This window comes from Sebastes umbrosus, chromosome 1 (assembly GCF_015220745.1).
Source record: "Sebastes umbrosus isolate fSebUmb1 chromosome 1, fSebUmb1.pri, whole genome shotgun sequence".
Classification (NCBI taxonomy): Eukaryota; Metazoa; Chordata; class Actinopteri; order Perciformes; family Sebastidae; genus Sebastes; species Sebastes umbrosus.
This window is the reverse complement of record NC_051269.1, coordinates 34,604,055-34,619,794: the sequence shown is the minus strand read 5'-3', so window position 1 is coordinate 34,619,794 and position 15,740 is coordinate 34,604,055. Positions and strand designations below refer to the sequence as shown.

General features: G+C 40.5%; 2 protein-coding genes across 2 annotated transcripts in view; one reads left to right on the top strand and one right to left on the bottom strand.

Moving 5' to 3' along the window:
- The first annotated feature begins 744 nt into the window (after positions 1-744).
- On the top strand, positions 745-9,215 carry psmd6 (proteasome 26S subunit, non-ATPase 6). Its single transcript, XM_037782306.1, has 8 exons — positions 745-1,016; positions 3,680-3,885; positions 6,346-6,491; positions 6,590-6,809; positions 6,901-7,009; positions 7,249-7,417; positions 8,824-8,901; positions 8,991-9,215. The coding sequence occupies exons 1-8, from the start codon at positions 872-874 to the stop codon at positions 9,085-9,087; spliced, it is 1,170 nt and encodes a 389-aa protein (XP_037638234.1). The 5' UTR covers positions 745-871; the 3' UTR covers positions 9,088-9,215.
- Positions 9,216-10,200: 985 nt separating this feature from the next.
- The window catches only part of LOC119492143 (ataxin-7), a 37,855-nt gene continuing 32,315 nt past the window's right edge, over positions 10,201-15,740 (bottom strand). Inside the window, exons 12-13 of the mRNA XM_037776539.1 lie at positions 14,314-15,496; positions 10,201-13,434 (exon numbers count right to left, since the gene is read on the bottom strand). Coding sequence (XP_037632467.1) covers positions 13,417-13,434; positions 14,314-15,496 — 1,201 coding nt within the window. The 3' untranslated portion in view covers positions 10,201-13,416. The remainder of the gene's footprint in view (positions 13,435-14,313; positions 15,497-15,740) is intronic.

Here is a 15,740-nt window from a genome sequence, read left to right as displayed (position 1 = left end):
AAATTGACCCCAAGGATAAAGGATGTTAGTAGGTAACAGGAGGGTTAACCCTCCTGTTACCTTATGTGTCAGGTACTTTAAGTTTGTTTGTTGACTACCTAAATAGCCCTTTAAATAAAATCAATATCTTCACGGGAACCATATTTTGCCGCCCCCAAAGCGTGGGGAAATATCAAAGTTCTCGCGAGAATGATGTTTCCCCTCCCCCATGTTGTGTGAACTATCAGTGGTTCTCGCACTACTACAGTTATGGTTATGTTAGGTTAGGGCCCTAAAGCTTTTTGAAGATTATAAAGTTGCATGTTATAGCGTCAATATCATCCAAAACAAATGTGTGTAAAATGTTGATATATATATATATATATATATATATATATGTTTTATACAGCTAAAACAGCCTGGGGTCAAATTGACCCCAAAGAACACCGATGCGTACAGCATGTGTACAGGACATTGAAAACATATCATCATTTTAATTTTATGTTTACCCAGTTGTCCCCATTAAATTAGGAAAAGTCATTAAATATGAAGCAAAAAAAATGATGTCAATCATTTATTTAGAGACGTTAAAAATTGAATGGGGTCAAATTGACCCCAAAGATAATAGGAGGAGTGAAGTGAAGTGCTTCTTCAACCACTGATAGACCTACATGCTATTAGAGTGCAGTATTGAATTTGGCCATGTGTGTTGTTCCCCTTCCTGACCAGCAGGGGGCAGTACATGGTAACTCGGTCATTAACGCTCAGGCTCTCTCCTCCGCCGGAAACACCAGTCCAGAGTTCTCCATAGTCATCGTTCAGTCAGTGAACTCTCTCAGCACAAAGGAAACCTCCAGTCTCTCTGTCTGTTTCTACTTTTACTAAACCCAAGATGCCGCTAGAGAACCTGGAGGAGGAGGGTCTGCCTAAGAACCCGGACCTGAGGATAGCTCAGCTGAAGTTCCTGCTGACGATGGACGGACACCGGCAGGACGCCGCGGTGAAGACCGAGCTCATGGACGCGATCAAGGCTAACAGTGAGTTAGCATGTAGCACTGATTCACTCTGTGTGAGACTGTAGCATCAATAACTCGGTCTTTATTCACATGATGCTGATGTTAAATGTGTGCACTAATGTTTGTGCAGAGTGTCTCTTAAATGCTGATTCATTTAAATGTTTAACAATCATCACAACAGGAATTAGCATGCTAGCTAACTGTGCTAGCTGTTAGCAGCTAACATGCTATCTGATGAAGGGTTGTTAAACTTTACATTTTAACTTGTTTTTATATATGATATTCAAGTTCTGTGGACTTCCACTGGAGCTTAACTTACAGGGGACAACATAAAGACAGATAAAAGTCTGCTTCATTTATATATTAAATCTGTTTTTATGTTGTAAATGTTAGAAAACTCAGAAGTCATGTTAGCTTAGCTTCTGAACAGGAATAGCTTCTGAATTGAGGCAAGGCAGCTTTATTTGTGGAGCACATTTCAGCAACAGGGCAATTCAAAGTGCTTTACATAAACACTCAAGAAGATTGAGACAAAGTGCAAAAGAACATTAAGACATAATTAAAACAGTTATAAAAACATTAAAGATTATACAAATAAAAGCTAGAATAGAGTATAACACACAAGAGTAAAAGCTCTAGTGCAGTATATAAGATCATTATCTGGTTTAATTAAAGGCAGCAGCAAACAGGAATGTTTTTGATTTAAAAGATCTCAGAGTTGAAGTTGGTCCTGCAGGTTTCTGGGAGCTTGTTCCAGATATTTGGTGCATAAAAACTGAGCACTGCTTCTGCATGTTTAGTTGTGACTCTGTTGACACTAAGCAGACCTGATCCAGATGACCTGAGAGGTCTGGATGGTTCATAACATAGCACAAGATCAGAAATGTATTTTGGCCCTAAACCATTTAGTGCTTTGTAAACCAGCAGGAGTATTTTGAAATCAATTCTCTGAGAGACAGGGAGCCAGTGTAGAGGGCTGTCATACAGCAGGTAAAGTCATCCCACTTCCTTTATAACACATGATAGAAAATAGTCTGGCATATTCACATGGGGTTATTAAGTTGCCTGAATTGAAGATTGGTGAAAGAAAATATAAATTCAATACACCATCAAGAGACAGACTAATTGATTACAGAACAATGTTAATAAATACTTATTGCAATTATCTTAAATGGCCAATTTCACCTAAAATAAAAGATATTCAGTTTAAAATTATAAACAATGTTATCCAGCTGTTGAAACTACAGAAAAGATTTCATTTTGAAGTAGATCCTTGTGGTTTTTTGCTTGAAAGAACCTGAAACTGTTGGGCATTTTATTTTTCTCTGGTTCACTCACATTGCAGTTTTGGCAGAATCGTTACAGCTGGTTAAATAGCTTTTGAAAATAAATTGCTTTTGAATTGAGGGCTGTCATAGTTAAAGCCATCCCACTTCCTTTATAACACATGATATAAAATAGTCTTGCATATTCAGATGTGTCTATTAAGTTGCCTGAATTGAAGATTGGTTAATTGAACATTGGTGAAAGAAACAACACAGTAATTAGCAATGTTTTAAAATGTAAAATATATATTTTTTTATTTCAATATACCATCAAAAGTAAGAATAATTGATAAAGGATTAATGTTAATAAATTCATATTGCAATTGTCTTTATGGCCAATTTCACCTAAAATAAAAGATATTCAGTTCAAATTATAAACAATGTTTTCCAGCTGCTGAAACTCTACAGAAAATATTTCATTTTGTTCATACTTTATTTTTGTTCCCCTTTTTTCTAGGTTGTTTTCATATATGCAATTTAAAGTTCGTAATTACAATAGTTTATGAACCAATTTTTTAAGTAGTTGAGCTTAGAGACGAACACAATAAGTACACTAGACAAAAAAAAACTTCAGCATTCAAAAATTGAAATAAAATAATGAAAAGAAAAAAAATAATAAAAAGAAAGGATAGCATAATTAAAGAAAATGTATAATATTAATACAAAGAAAATAAAGTAATAATAAATTAAAGAAAAAAATAAAGAAAAAGATTTCATTTTGAAGTAGATCCTTGTGGTTTTAGCTTGAAAGCACCTGAAACTGTTGGGCATTTTATTTTTTCTCTTGTTCACTCACATTGCAGTTTTGGCAGGATCTTTACAGCTGGTCAAATATCAGAACTGGCAACCCTTCATTTGATTTATTTATGGTTATGATTCATATACATGGTCTCTTAAGGAAGGTGTCGGATATGGCAAACATAATTATAAATCTGGGTAAATATCATATTCATAAATGCAAATGGAAAAGCAGTAGACCCTCCTTAATTTAATTTAATGTTATTATCTAAGAATTGTCAATCTGTTAACTTATAGTGTCTTTCATTGTAAATTAGTCCTTGCCGCTCAATTCTTTAAGTTTACATTTTGAATATTGTCAAATCCCCAAATTTCCAAATGTTTAACTTTTTCTTTTTGATTAGTTTTTGTTTATTTTTTCCCGAACTGCTGTTTTTTTGTCTTATGATGTATATGTGTTTGCACTGGCTGTATATGTTTGTGTATATGTACATTTTCTGGTTTGTGTTGTTGTTTCATATGCAAGCTATGGATCCCTACATGAGTCTGTAAATGAAAAATGTTCAATAACAAAAAAAAATAGTCCACAGATTAAACTGTTTTTGTTTCTCTGTGCTTCAGATATGGCACCGTATTATGAGGGTCTGTGTAAGGATCTCAAGTGGCAGCTGGACAGTGACCTGCAGAGTAAAATGAAGAAGGCCAACGAGGAGGAGCTGAAGCGCCTGGATGAAGTGCTGGAGGATGCAGAGAAGAATCTGGGAGAGAGCGAGATACGAGACGCCATGATGGCCAAAGCTGAATATCTCATCAGAATTGGAGACAAGGTAACTCAGTCAGCGCGTAAAACTTGTATGAGTATGCTTTCTCCGGTATAATGTCTTGTAAAGTGTGAAAGTTAGAACTGGCAATCTGTGGGTGTTTATTGATGTGGTAAGTTTATCTACTCTGAATGTTTGACACCTTGGCAGATATCACTGATGTCATGATGAAAGTGAGTAATAGAAGTTGGCCTGTAGACAACATATTTTGTTTTCTGACCACTGACACACAGCAATGATAGTGTAGAGCAAAAAAAAAATGCTTTATTGATGCAGTATTTATTAAATAGATTTGGAGTTGGTGTGCCAAATCACAGATATATGCAACTTTATCATCAGCTTTACTATTTATTAAACTGCACTGCCGATGTAATGATTAGAGTCACCTATGAATGGGGTAGAAAGCTGTTCGATTCTCCAGTATTTACACTCGACACCATTGATTCCTCATAATCAAATCCAGGCTAAACTTCATAATACACAGTGCTCATTCTATATATGATTCTCTTATGTACGGTATAATTAATTTATTTTCTTATATCTGTTGTAACTGAAACCGTCAGCAGCACAGTACTGAGAACAATTATGATTGGTCGTTTGCGGTGCACGTAGAGTGTGTTTGCACGCTAGGTCAGTAACCAAGAAATCATCAAGTCATACTAAAGTAATGTTAGTTATCTGAGGGACTATGCTGTTTTCCTCTCTTTCAAAATCTCTTTTTGCTGCCTTTCATTATTTTTCTAAGCAGTAAGAGTTTTAGTGTCATTTCAGTTTGCACTAGATTACAACCCATTGCATTGTTACTATCGCAGATGGGTAAATTGTAGTGTCAGTGCTGAAAAGATGCATCATTCAGCTTTAAGACAAACCCATGTCAGGTGTCTCCTTAGCACAGGCACATTCCTATCTTGATTAGACAATGAACAGAATTCATAACACTAAACAACATTACCGGTACCCATGGAAAGTTGCTTTTAAAAGTCTGGCATGCAGATTCTGATTTTCCTTCTTTCTAAGAACTGTAATTGACAGCATACACAAACATTTTTGTAACTTTTCTTTCATAAAAAAATTTAAATTCAAATGTTCTGTGCCGCTGTGTTCGAGACGTAAAACGATCACACGTGTGAAAATTTCACCTGCAAAAGATCGTATATATGAGACTGGTCGGTCGGTCATAGGTCATGACTAAGTGATGTATTTTTCAAGGCACGTATCACTCACTCTTTCCTATTCAACACTGCTTTGTATCAGAGCCACAGTCCTAAGTACTACCAAAGCACTCTCCTGCACTTATTGACTAGGTTCTCATTACCTATTCTGTAATAATTAGAGTTGCTGTACATCCTTCCTAACATGACCAGACATTATAGCAAAGTGGTTGACAGTTTCCCTCTGAAATAGTATTGTAGTAACTAAAGGCTTTTTTCGTCTTTGGCAAGATAGATGTAGTTACATGAAATGCCCACAGTTAGGGATGTCACGATACCAAAAATGTAGTAGTCAATACCAATACCCGTGAAATTCCACGATTATCGATACCAATTCGATACCACGGTAAAAAACTAAAGTAAAACAATAAATCCCATGTACTTCAACATGCGCTCTTTTTATTAGTGTTTACATACTGTTTTTTGTTAGGAAGTTAAACAGATCATAATTCTCTCTCTAAAATCTATTTTATATTGCTGTGAAAACATCTCCTTCAAACATCTGGATTTATTCAAGTTTCTCGCCAAAAGCTTCATTTTACAAGATTACATTTGACCACATCATGATAACGTTACAATTTACCTTCACCCAATATTGATTTTTACTGAACGCATCATAATGTAAATCAATTGCGCCTCCTGTTAATGTTGTTAGCTCCGTGCAGGACTGTGCTGCTCACGGCTACTAACAGCTAACGTTAAGTGAGCATTATCAGGGGAAAAATAGGTTACGTCCCCTGGACGCGTCAATAGTGAGTTTACTGCATCCCAGACACATTTTCTATCGTCCCTGGGACAATGGGACACTGTTAGTCTCGAGCAGTAGTGTTGTGGATGAGGTGGGTGTACTACTAGGTAGATAGGTAGGTTACTGAGGAGGAAGTGGGTATACTCCCCTATATATTCCAATGGCTTTTTGGCTGATAGGTGGGTCTCAGAATAGGTTTCAGAATTTTGGAATTGACTTGGTAGTGGTAGTAGTGGTAGTAGTAGTGGTAGTAGTAGTAGTAGTAGTGGTAGTAGTAGTAGTAGTAGTAGTGGTGGTAGTAGTAGTAGTGGTAGTGGTAGTAGTAGTGGTAGTGGTAGTAGTAGTAGTAGTAGTGGTAGTAGTAGTGGTAGTAGTAGTAGTAGTGGTAGTAGTGGTAGTAGTAGTGGTGGTAGTAGTAGTAGTAGTAGTGGTAGTAGTAGTGGTAGTAGTAGTAGTAGCAGCAGCAGATTCATTGACACTGTCTGCCTTTGTCTTGTGCGTCCACAGGAGGGCGCCCTCACAGCCTTCAGGAAGACTTATGACAAGACAGTGGCTTTAGGTCACAGACTAGATATCGTCTTCTACCTGCTGAGGATCGGACTCTTCTACATGGACAGCGACCTCATCACACGCAACTCAGAGAAAGCCAAGAGGTAAAGGCTCCGGTATCTTTGTTCTGAAACATCTCCAACCAGAAGTCTCTGTAATCTTTTTCAGTACTCACCTCTCTATGCTCCTCTTTTCTCTACAGCCTTATTGAGGAGGGGGGAGACTGGGACAGGAGGAATCGTCTGAAGGTCTACCAGGGCCTGTACTGTGTGGCCATCAGGGACTTCAAGCAAGCCGCCGAGCTCTTCCTCGACACAGTCTCCACCTTCACCTCCTACGAGCTCATGGACTACAAGACCTTCGTCACCTACACAGTCTACGTGTGCATGATCGCCCTCAAAAGGCCTGACCTCCGTGAAAAGGTAGGAGACTGAGGTTACGGTGCTAGCATTACATATTTTCAGACACATGTAAGTTGGCAGTATGACTCCAATGAAATGTTTTCCTCTTTAGGTAATAAAGGGAGCAGAGATCTTGGAGGTGCTGCACGGTCTACCTATTGTTCGCCAGTATCTTTTCTCCCTCTACGAGTGCCGTTACTCTGTCTTCTTCCAGTCTCTGGGTGAGGAAACCTTTTCTTTTACTGACCTAAGAAACAAACACTTGATCTGGTCACTTGCAGAGTGTTATTTTGCTGTTCTTTCCAGTCTGGTATTCCAGGATTTCATTTATTTAATGAGTCACAATTGGATTTTAGTCACAGGCATTATGTGTGTGCCATCTTGCTGTGTTTTTCCTGCTCTGCCACAGCGTGACACTTCAATAATGACCGTGAAACTTTGTTCTCTTTGTGTGCTGCAGCCACGGTGGAGCAGGAGATGAAGAAGGACTGGCTCTTTGCGCCACACTACCGCTACTATGTGAGGGAGATGAGGATCCAGGCCTACAGCCAGCTGCTAGAGTCCTACCGCTCCCTCACCCTGGGCTACATGGCCGAGGCCTTTGGCGTCAGCACAGAGTTCATCGACCAGTGAGTGCCTGTACACCGTGTTCATACACCACAGTCTCTAGAGACAATCTGAAAGAATGAATCTTGTACACCGGTTGAGCCTCAGTGTCACTGCAGAAATCCTAGTTGTAGTTCTCTCCTCATGATTTTAGAGCAGGGTGGTGTTGGAGCGCATGTACATACATACTTCTGCCAAATAATCTCAAGTGATACATTTTTAGATTTCTACTTTATTTTATTTGAAAAGGGACAATGTACATTAATCAACATTCAAACAAATGTAAATGTACCCGAGTTAGCCAAGAGGCTAGTTTTCATCGGCTGTCCCTTTGCCAGATGTTGTTAGGCATCCTAGAGATGCAAGATAAGTCAGCATTTTTTAGGGGTGACCCCAAATAGTCGACGATTCGATCGTCCTCAAAGGATCCTGATTCAACTGTCGATCTCACAATCCAATCGTTGCACTGGTGGAAAAATGTGGTTATGAAACAAACTATCATTCATTCCATTCGGGCTATATGTGGGTGCTGAATGTCTGATTTTACATAGAATTGCTTGGTATCTCCCAATAAATCACGATATAAAGACTATATCAGCCTATTAATAATACTGTTAATTAGTGCTGACTGTTAAATCGTATTTTCATCGTCATTGCGATATGAACATGCGCGATAAACACAAACGCAAACAACTGCCTGAGCCGCGATGATGAAGAAAAATAATTTTATTTAGGGATGGTTACCGAAACCTGGTATTAAACGGGCCACAGGGTCGAAAACCGTAACGTTAGTGTTTCTTATCACGCTGAAGCCGTTCCGTGCTCTGTGTCGGGGCTGTGGAGTTCTCCACATAAAACACATTCACGCAGTGAAGTCAGTGAACAGCTGATCAGAGAGGCCGCAGTGGAGACAGAGAAGTGAACCAGGTGAAGTTGAAGTTGTGCTGTTCAACAAGCATAAACATGATGCAAACATGTAGCAATATTTTCATCTGCTCCGTCCGTAGTCTCTCATCCACCTCTGCTATGTTTACACAAACACAGTGCGGCTCTGAAGGCTCTGAATGACTAAGTTCTCTCTAGTAAGCAGTGATCCAGTGTGTGTGTGTTCGGGGATTTTATTGTGAAGGGTGGAACAGAAGGAGTGAAGCCGTGATGCGCTGTTGTTGACATGGTTGGAGGCCGTCTTGGTGCAGACTATGTAGCCTCCGTTTTATTATCATAAAGTATAGGCGCAACGTAACCCTTGCTGCCAAGCTAAACTAACCAGTTGCTGGCTGTATCTTCACATTTACCGTACAGACATGAGTGGTAGTGTAGGTATTCCCTTTTTTCATACCATGTGCTCAGGTCAAGGTTTTACAGAAGCATTATGTTGTCACAGATATTTGATCTGTCTTACTGAACGAGATCTCCTCTCCTTCCTCAGGGAACTCTCCCGATTCATAGCCGCCGGCCGTCTCCACTGCAAAATTGATAAAGTGAATGAGATTGTGGAAACCAATAGGTAATGTAACCATTCTTCAAACCGCAGTATTTCCAGAAATAACTCCGTAAAGGCAGACCTCTAAAATCTTATCCTGTTCTTCTTTCCAGACCTGATAGCAAAAACTGGCAGTACCAAGAAACCATCAAGAAGGGTGACTTGCTGCTGAACAGAGTCCAGAAGTTGTCGAGAGTTATCAACATGTAACCATGGTGGCCATATTTTTATGCAAGGGGGGGGACTTGCATCATTCTTCTTGGTATACCCGAACGAGTAGTTTGTCTGACAAAGTGACTCTTATATTGTGTATATAATAAAATTTGTTTAACTGTTGACATTGCATTTCTCCAGGCTGTTTTTTATGCCTCCACGCCGGCGAGAGAGAGCATTGTGTTTTTGGGTTTGTCCGTCCGTCGTACGCATGTCCATCCGTCTTTCTGTGCGCATTTCATAGTATAGCATGTCGAAAAATTTCATAAAAAAAGTCATAGTATAGCATGTCGGCATACTGTACTATGATCTTTTTTGTTGCTTTTTCACATACTATGCTATAACTTTTTGACATACTATACTATGACTGAAACAAAGGTCATAGTATAGCATGTCGAAAGATTTCATAAAAGTCATAGTATGTCGAAAATTTTCAGGAAAAAAGTCATAGTATGGTATGTCGAAAAATGTAGTGAAAAAAAAGTCATAGTATAGCATGTCGAAAAATCTAATAAAAACAGTCATAGTATAGTATGTAGAACAATTTGGTGAATAAAAAGTCATAGTATAGTATATCGAAAATTCTGATAAAAAAAGTCATAGTATGTCGAAAAATTTCATAAAAAAGTCATAGTATATCGTAAAGTATGGATGGAATACTGGTGGTTGTGGGTTCGATCCTCATGTGTCAGTCTTTTTTCAGGTCTAACTTCTAATGACGAAGTCAAATATACCAAATAATATACTTTTTTATTTTTCCACATACATTTGGTAGTTAAGGGTGACCTAATTTTTGTTAAATCAATATCTCAGGAACGTTTGGAGGGAATTTCATTACATCTGGCACAAACGTCCACTTGGACTCAAAGATTAAGTGATTAGAATTTGGTGGTCAAAAGTCAAGGTCAATGTGACCTGACAAAACACAATTTTGACGATAACTCAAGAATTAATTAGCTAATTATGACAATTTCACACAAATGTCTACTAGGATAAAATGATAAAGTGATGACATTTTGGACAGACATGGATGTAAACTGCAACTTTACTGGTTGCAGAGAGATACAACCATGAAGCGGTAATTCTAGTTTATTGTAGGAAAGAGGCAGAGACATCATTTCATATAAATAGCAGTATAAATTATTTTATTTACAGAAACCTGTTACAAAACAAATATACTATACAATCTTTTTTCTTTAAATATTAATTCTAACCTATGTTTTGTTCATGAATTACATAGCAGCCAATACATAAGTCCAGCTGAAAATGATTTTGATAATGTATACAAAAAAAAAAAAAATCTATACACGCTTTTACATAGTATGAATGGTGGATTTATTTTCTCCTCCCAAACACGAGCTGTATTCTCTTTCACTTTCACATTCCAAGTCTATGGTGCTAGTAAAAAAACATCCTCACAATGTTTCCATCTATTGGAAACAATGCCAAGATGTCAGTGGAGTTTGAGGGTAAACAAAACACTTGATTGAAGGGTTCTACGTAAAAATCCTAGTAAACCAGAGGGTGCGTAAGCCACACTGAGGCTAACAAAATCTCCACGTTTTGTCTGGAAAACTTGGATACCCCTCCCTTTCCTCCCTCCCAAAAAAAAAGCAACAACACAACACTAAAGTGTTTCAGACTGGGCCGCTGACAAGCTCAGGTTTTACCATATTTAGGGTTCATAGGCAGATTTAAAAGCAAACGCCTAAACACTTCGAACATTCAAGTAAGGTAAAACAACCCAAAGAATACTGTCCTCAAACAGTCAGGGTGAAACAAATTCAGGCACTTTCTTAATTTGATATTTCTTTTAAAAGCTGCAAACTTATTTATTTAAAAGCGGTGATTCAAATTACTTGTTTGGCAACGATGATGCAAGCAGTTGGACTGTTTGAAGTGTTCATCTTCCTTGCAATGATTGCTTTAAGTCCCTTCAGCCTTTTATAAAAGAAGTGTTTTTCAATTGTGAAATGTGGTTTAAGGTCTACAAAGTGTATGACTGAAGAGTCCATGGAAACTGTTTAGACAACGGGCACAGCTTCAAGCCTGCAGGACGTTTCAAAATCACAGGCTAATTGGGTCATATAGTAATTTTTTTTTGTCGTCGTCGTGGTGATTCATAGTTAGGCAACGTAAAATGTCTTGTAAAAGCACATGTGATTGAGACCTTGAAAAGTGAATAAAGGTAATCTCTGTCATACAGACGCATGCTACAGTGGCAACACTTCACCTTTGTTCCTTAAAGGATCTCAGTACACGATTCATGAGATGCTTCAGCTTCTACATATAGGCGTATTGCATTATATAGACTTGGCAGTGAACCACTTCAAATAATCAAGTTCTCTGACTTGTCATCTTTTTTTTCTTTTTTACTAAATAAATAATGACTTTTTTTTCAAATTGTACCAAAAATTCAGCGTGTACGAAAAATGCCTGTGCAAAAATACACATTTCACTATGTACAATTTAACAAAATATGTATTCTCAAATAGGGATACTTCAATACTTGTTTTGATACATTAGGCTACCAGAAAAAAAAAAAAAAAAAAAGCTAAATTAAGAATCTTTTTTTAAAAGAATTGTCTCCTCTACTTTTCCACACTGACATCAGTGGAGGTTCCATAAATCAACAGGTGTTGCCAAAAGTTTAAATATGTCCCGTGAAGCCATCTCCATGAATCTCGCACCATAAAACCCACTCGAGACCACTCAAAATACGCAAACATCCCGACGAGATGGGCAAGTATTGCCTGATTTTTAAGACTCCATTTTTGACAAAGGAATAGAGTATAATGCCTGGTTATCCATTCTATGACAAATCTTTCCTCAACACACGCACCAACATAATGTTACGGTGAGGCATTGAAACTGTAACACCCAGAGCTTGGGTAGTGGTTTTACACACACAGGAGGGACAATCAAACCCACAGAAGACAGGTGACGTGCATAAAGTTTGCTCCAGTTAAGACGTACCATACCTGATTCCCTATGTAGGAAAAAAATAAACATGACAATTCACATCTGCCCACAACAGCTGTGGATTTCACAGAGCTGTATGGGTAAAAAGTAGGTAAGTTGTGGCAATAACAATACGGTTTGCACAGATTTTTCTTCATATCCACACAGGCAATGCACTATCACCGCTTCATGAGCAAGACCGCCCACCTTTTAGTTTAAAAAAAAAAGTAGTTGGCAAAGCTGATAGCAGCTTTTGGCTAGCTTTGTGGACAACTAAGCAGTGCCTGTGGAGAAAGTAGTTATTTAGTGCTGTTCACAGTCGGGGGTAGGTCTACTGTGGCGATCGTTTTGCACAATGAAGAGATTCAGAAAATTAACAGGTGTCCTCAAGACCAAGTTATCTCTCTGACAAAAGATTCAATCGAATGGGCACATCAGGCGTCCTTTTCACATTTGAAAGCACAACTGTCTTCACCACGTCTACAAAGACTCTTTGTAGTTCAGTGTAAAAAGCTCATAAGAAATCATAAAAAGGTAACACTTGCATAATTATTCTGGGTAATAAAAGAATTGACCAGACCGTCCCTACGGGCTCCTTCTCAGGCTACTGTGTGTAATCCGAGGTTTACGCAAAACGTGTCGCCAGAGAGAGTCAGACTTAACGAAAAGTGAAACAACAAGGTGATTGTGTGTTGTTTAAGGTGTTGCAAGTAACAGTTTGCTGCTCCTCCTGCTCTCCTTCCAAGGCTTCTGAGATCAGGCGCTGGGGGTGTAATTAAGTTGGAAATTCCAGTAGTCCAGCAGAATCTGACATGAGAAAAATACTCGTACACGCGCACGCACATTCGCACACTCATTCTTTTAACAAACGCGGAAGAGATCGGCTTGTTGTCTCCCCAGTCGCTCAGCGTCATGGCGGCTTGTTGCGGCAGCCCTTAACCTGAACCCGATGAGCTTTGAACCGCAGCTCAAGAGACCCATGGCTGTTGCTATTGTTCCTCCTACTTCAAGACAGGAAGACCTCTCAGAATACTGGGACAACACTTGCGTGGGGGGTCATTGGCTCGCTCATTAGACCCCTGGCACTCCACGCTATACATACAGTGCCATCGCACCCCCCCCCACCCCAACACACACACTCACACACTCACAAACACACACACACATGGCTTTGGGAGAAATAGTAAGGACCACATTGACTTCACTGGGCAGTCCAGATCATCTCCACCCTGAGGATTGTGGGAAGCTGAGAGTAATGTGGGTTTGATTTTAGAAGGCCTCGTGCAGCCCAGAGCAGTATGCGGACTGCTCCGGACTTTTCCCCGTCCGCCTGCCGGTTCCATACACAGAAGCCGGACACCGCTGTCAGGGACGAGCCTTTGGCTGGGGGAAGAGGAAGAAGAAAAAAAAAAATCAATGTTAAAATGGCTGTTAAGTAGCTTGTTTAGTATTCTAGTTCTCTGCTAAAATATTAACTGTTTTTAATCAGTAAAAATTATCCTCGTAGAAAAACCTTAACCTCATTAAACCAAGGTGTAAAACAATTGTTAACGTAGTTAAAATCACAAATGTTCCAATGTCTTAAAGCAAGTGTTGTAGTGGATGTCAATTTTGTCTTAGAATATGGAAAGTAAATCCTTGGAACAAATCTTTTTCAGAGAGACCTATGATAGAAACGCTGAATGAGAGATTGTGTTGCGCTACAGAAGCTGGTGGAACAGAGGGTTGTGAGTTTCGCTGCCTGACAACCTAGCCTAACCTTAACTATTCAAGACCAATGCCTAACTTTAACCATCTCGCGAGAGTTTCCCCAAAATGCGGGGAACAGAGGGTAGACCGGATGGGACTTGACTTCGGCTCTATGTATCTGTTTTATTGATGAGGTGGGGATACAAAGGGGAAATACACGAGGCAGCTACTGAAAAGTACAGACGTAACTAATAAAATTAATGACGGCTGAATTCCTTTTAGCTGGTTTAAGGGTCTTTGCATTGTACATGCTGACTCACTGCCACGGCTTACTAGGACACTTCAATAAAGATAGCGTCTAGAAGGTAACCCACAAGTTGTAAGATGGTTGAGGTCAGGCATTGACCCCGAATGGTTAAGGTTAGGAAAGGTCGTCGGGCAGCGAGTTTCACGTTTTCGCAATTTGTGGATTACTTCCTCGACACGACCTTGAACAAAACCGAGCCGAGATGAAACATTTATCTCCACTTTTGAAATGAAAATGCATCCTGACTGGTCCGGTAGGAAACCCACCTGATGTAAATGGGAGTTGTTGGGTAGCCCTGGTGTCCCTGGAATGCTCCGCCCATGCTTCCCATGGATGTTGTTAATGGCAGGTGACTTGGCCACTTTGGGTCTACCTGGTCCAGGTCCACCTACCCCTCCTCCCCCTCCCCCTACCCCTCCTCCTCCTCCGAGCACTCCTCCCCCACCTCCACTGTTAATGCCGCTGGAGGCAGGAGAGCTTTTGCGCTTCTTGCCCTCCAGGCGCCCATCTGAGGAGTGGTGGCTGAAGTTGGTGTGGTGGTCAGATGAGGATGAGGACTGGTGGTGGACAAAGGGCCCCAGGGAAAGGGTGGAGTCACTGCTGTTCATCACCACGCTCATGCGCTTGATGGATTCTGCAGGGCTGCCCGAGGGAGGACCTCGTGCTTGCGGCCCCGAAGAGCCGCCCGCCGAACCTCCAGAAGGCTCGGCTTTGAGGCTGAGTGAGTTGGTCCGCACGGTGGGGCCACAGTTAAGCCCCACGCTGTGGACTCCGCTGTGGGAGGAAGATAATGACGATGAGGATGAAGGACCTAATGAGCCGTGGTGGTAGGTGCTCCCTGAGCTGCCGACATTCGCACAGTTCTTCTTGAAAGTGGAGGAGGAGTAGTTGGCATTAGTAGAGGAGGATTCAGAGGGGCCATGGGATGAAGAGAGTATAGAGCTGTTCTTCCTCTTCTTCCCCGAGCTGAAGCTAGTGTTGCTACTGTTACTGTTGGCTCCACCGCCGCCCCCACCAATGGAGTTGGGGATGACAGGTGTGGAGAGGCCAGAGGAGATCTCCTTGGGCCTGAAGGATGCTGACGACTTGGTAGTGCTGCTGCTGGATGAACGGGACTTAAGCGCCCGGCCTGAGGCTAGGGAAGGAGCTGAAGAAGAAGAGGATGAGGACGAGTGGGCTGAAGGCATCTGCGGCGACGAAGACACTTGTCGGGCCTGCGTAATGCCGTAGGCCGGGTGCTCAGCCCCGCCCTGTGGGGAGCTGCGGGCATTTAAGGTGGTCCCATAGGAGAGCACGGACTTGCCCTCGTAGGATTGGCTATAAGGAGTCTGGGGCAAGGTGGCAGGGGGGCCCAGGAAGCCTGAAGAGGGAGTGCTACCGTGGGAATTTGTGCTTGTCCTATGCGTAGGTGCAACGGAGGAGGAGTTCTCCAAGGCCAAGGGGATTTTCCTGCAACAAGGAATAATATATTTCATTAGCTATGACTTTTAATAAGCCAAGTATGCTAACCATAAAATACAATTATTATGTCCCTCGACCAGGGTTTACATTAGCTGGCATGTGCTGGCTTTTTGCTGGTATCACGTGTCTAGCAGATGAAATTATCAACAGTCAAAATGTCCGGACCGACCAGCCTATTGTTGTATTTATTAGACCGCTTCTTTATTTAACTTATTTTCAAGTTATGTCAAAT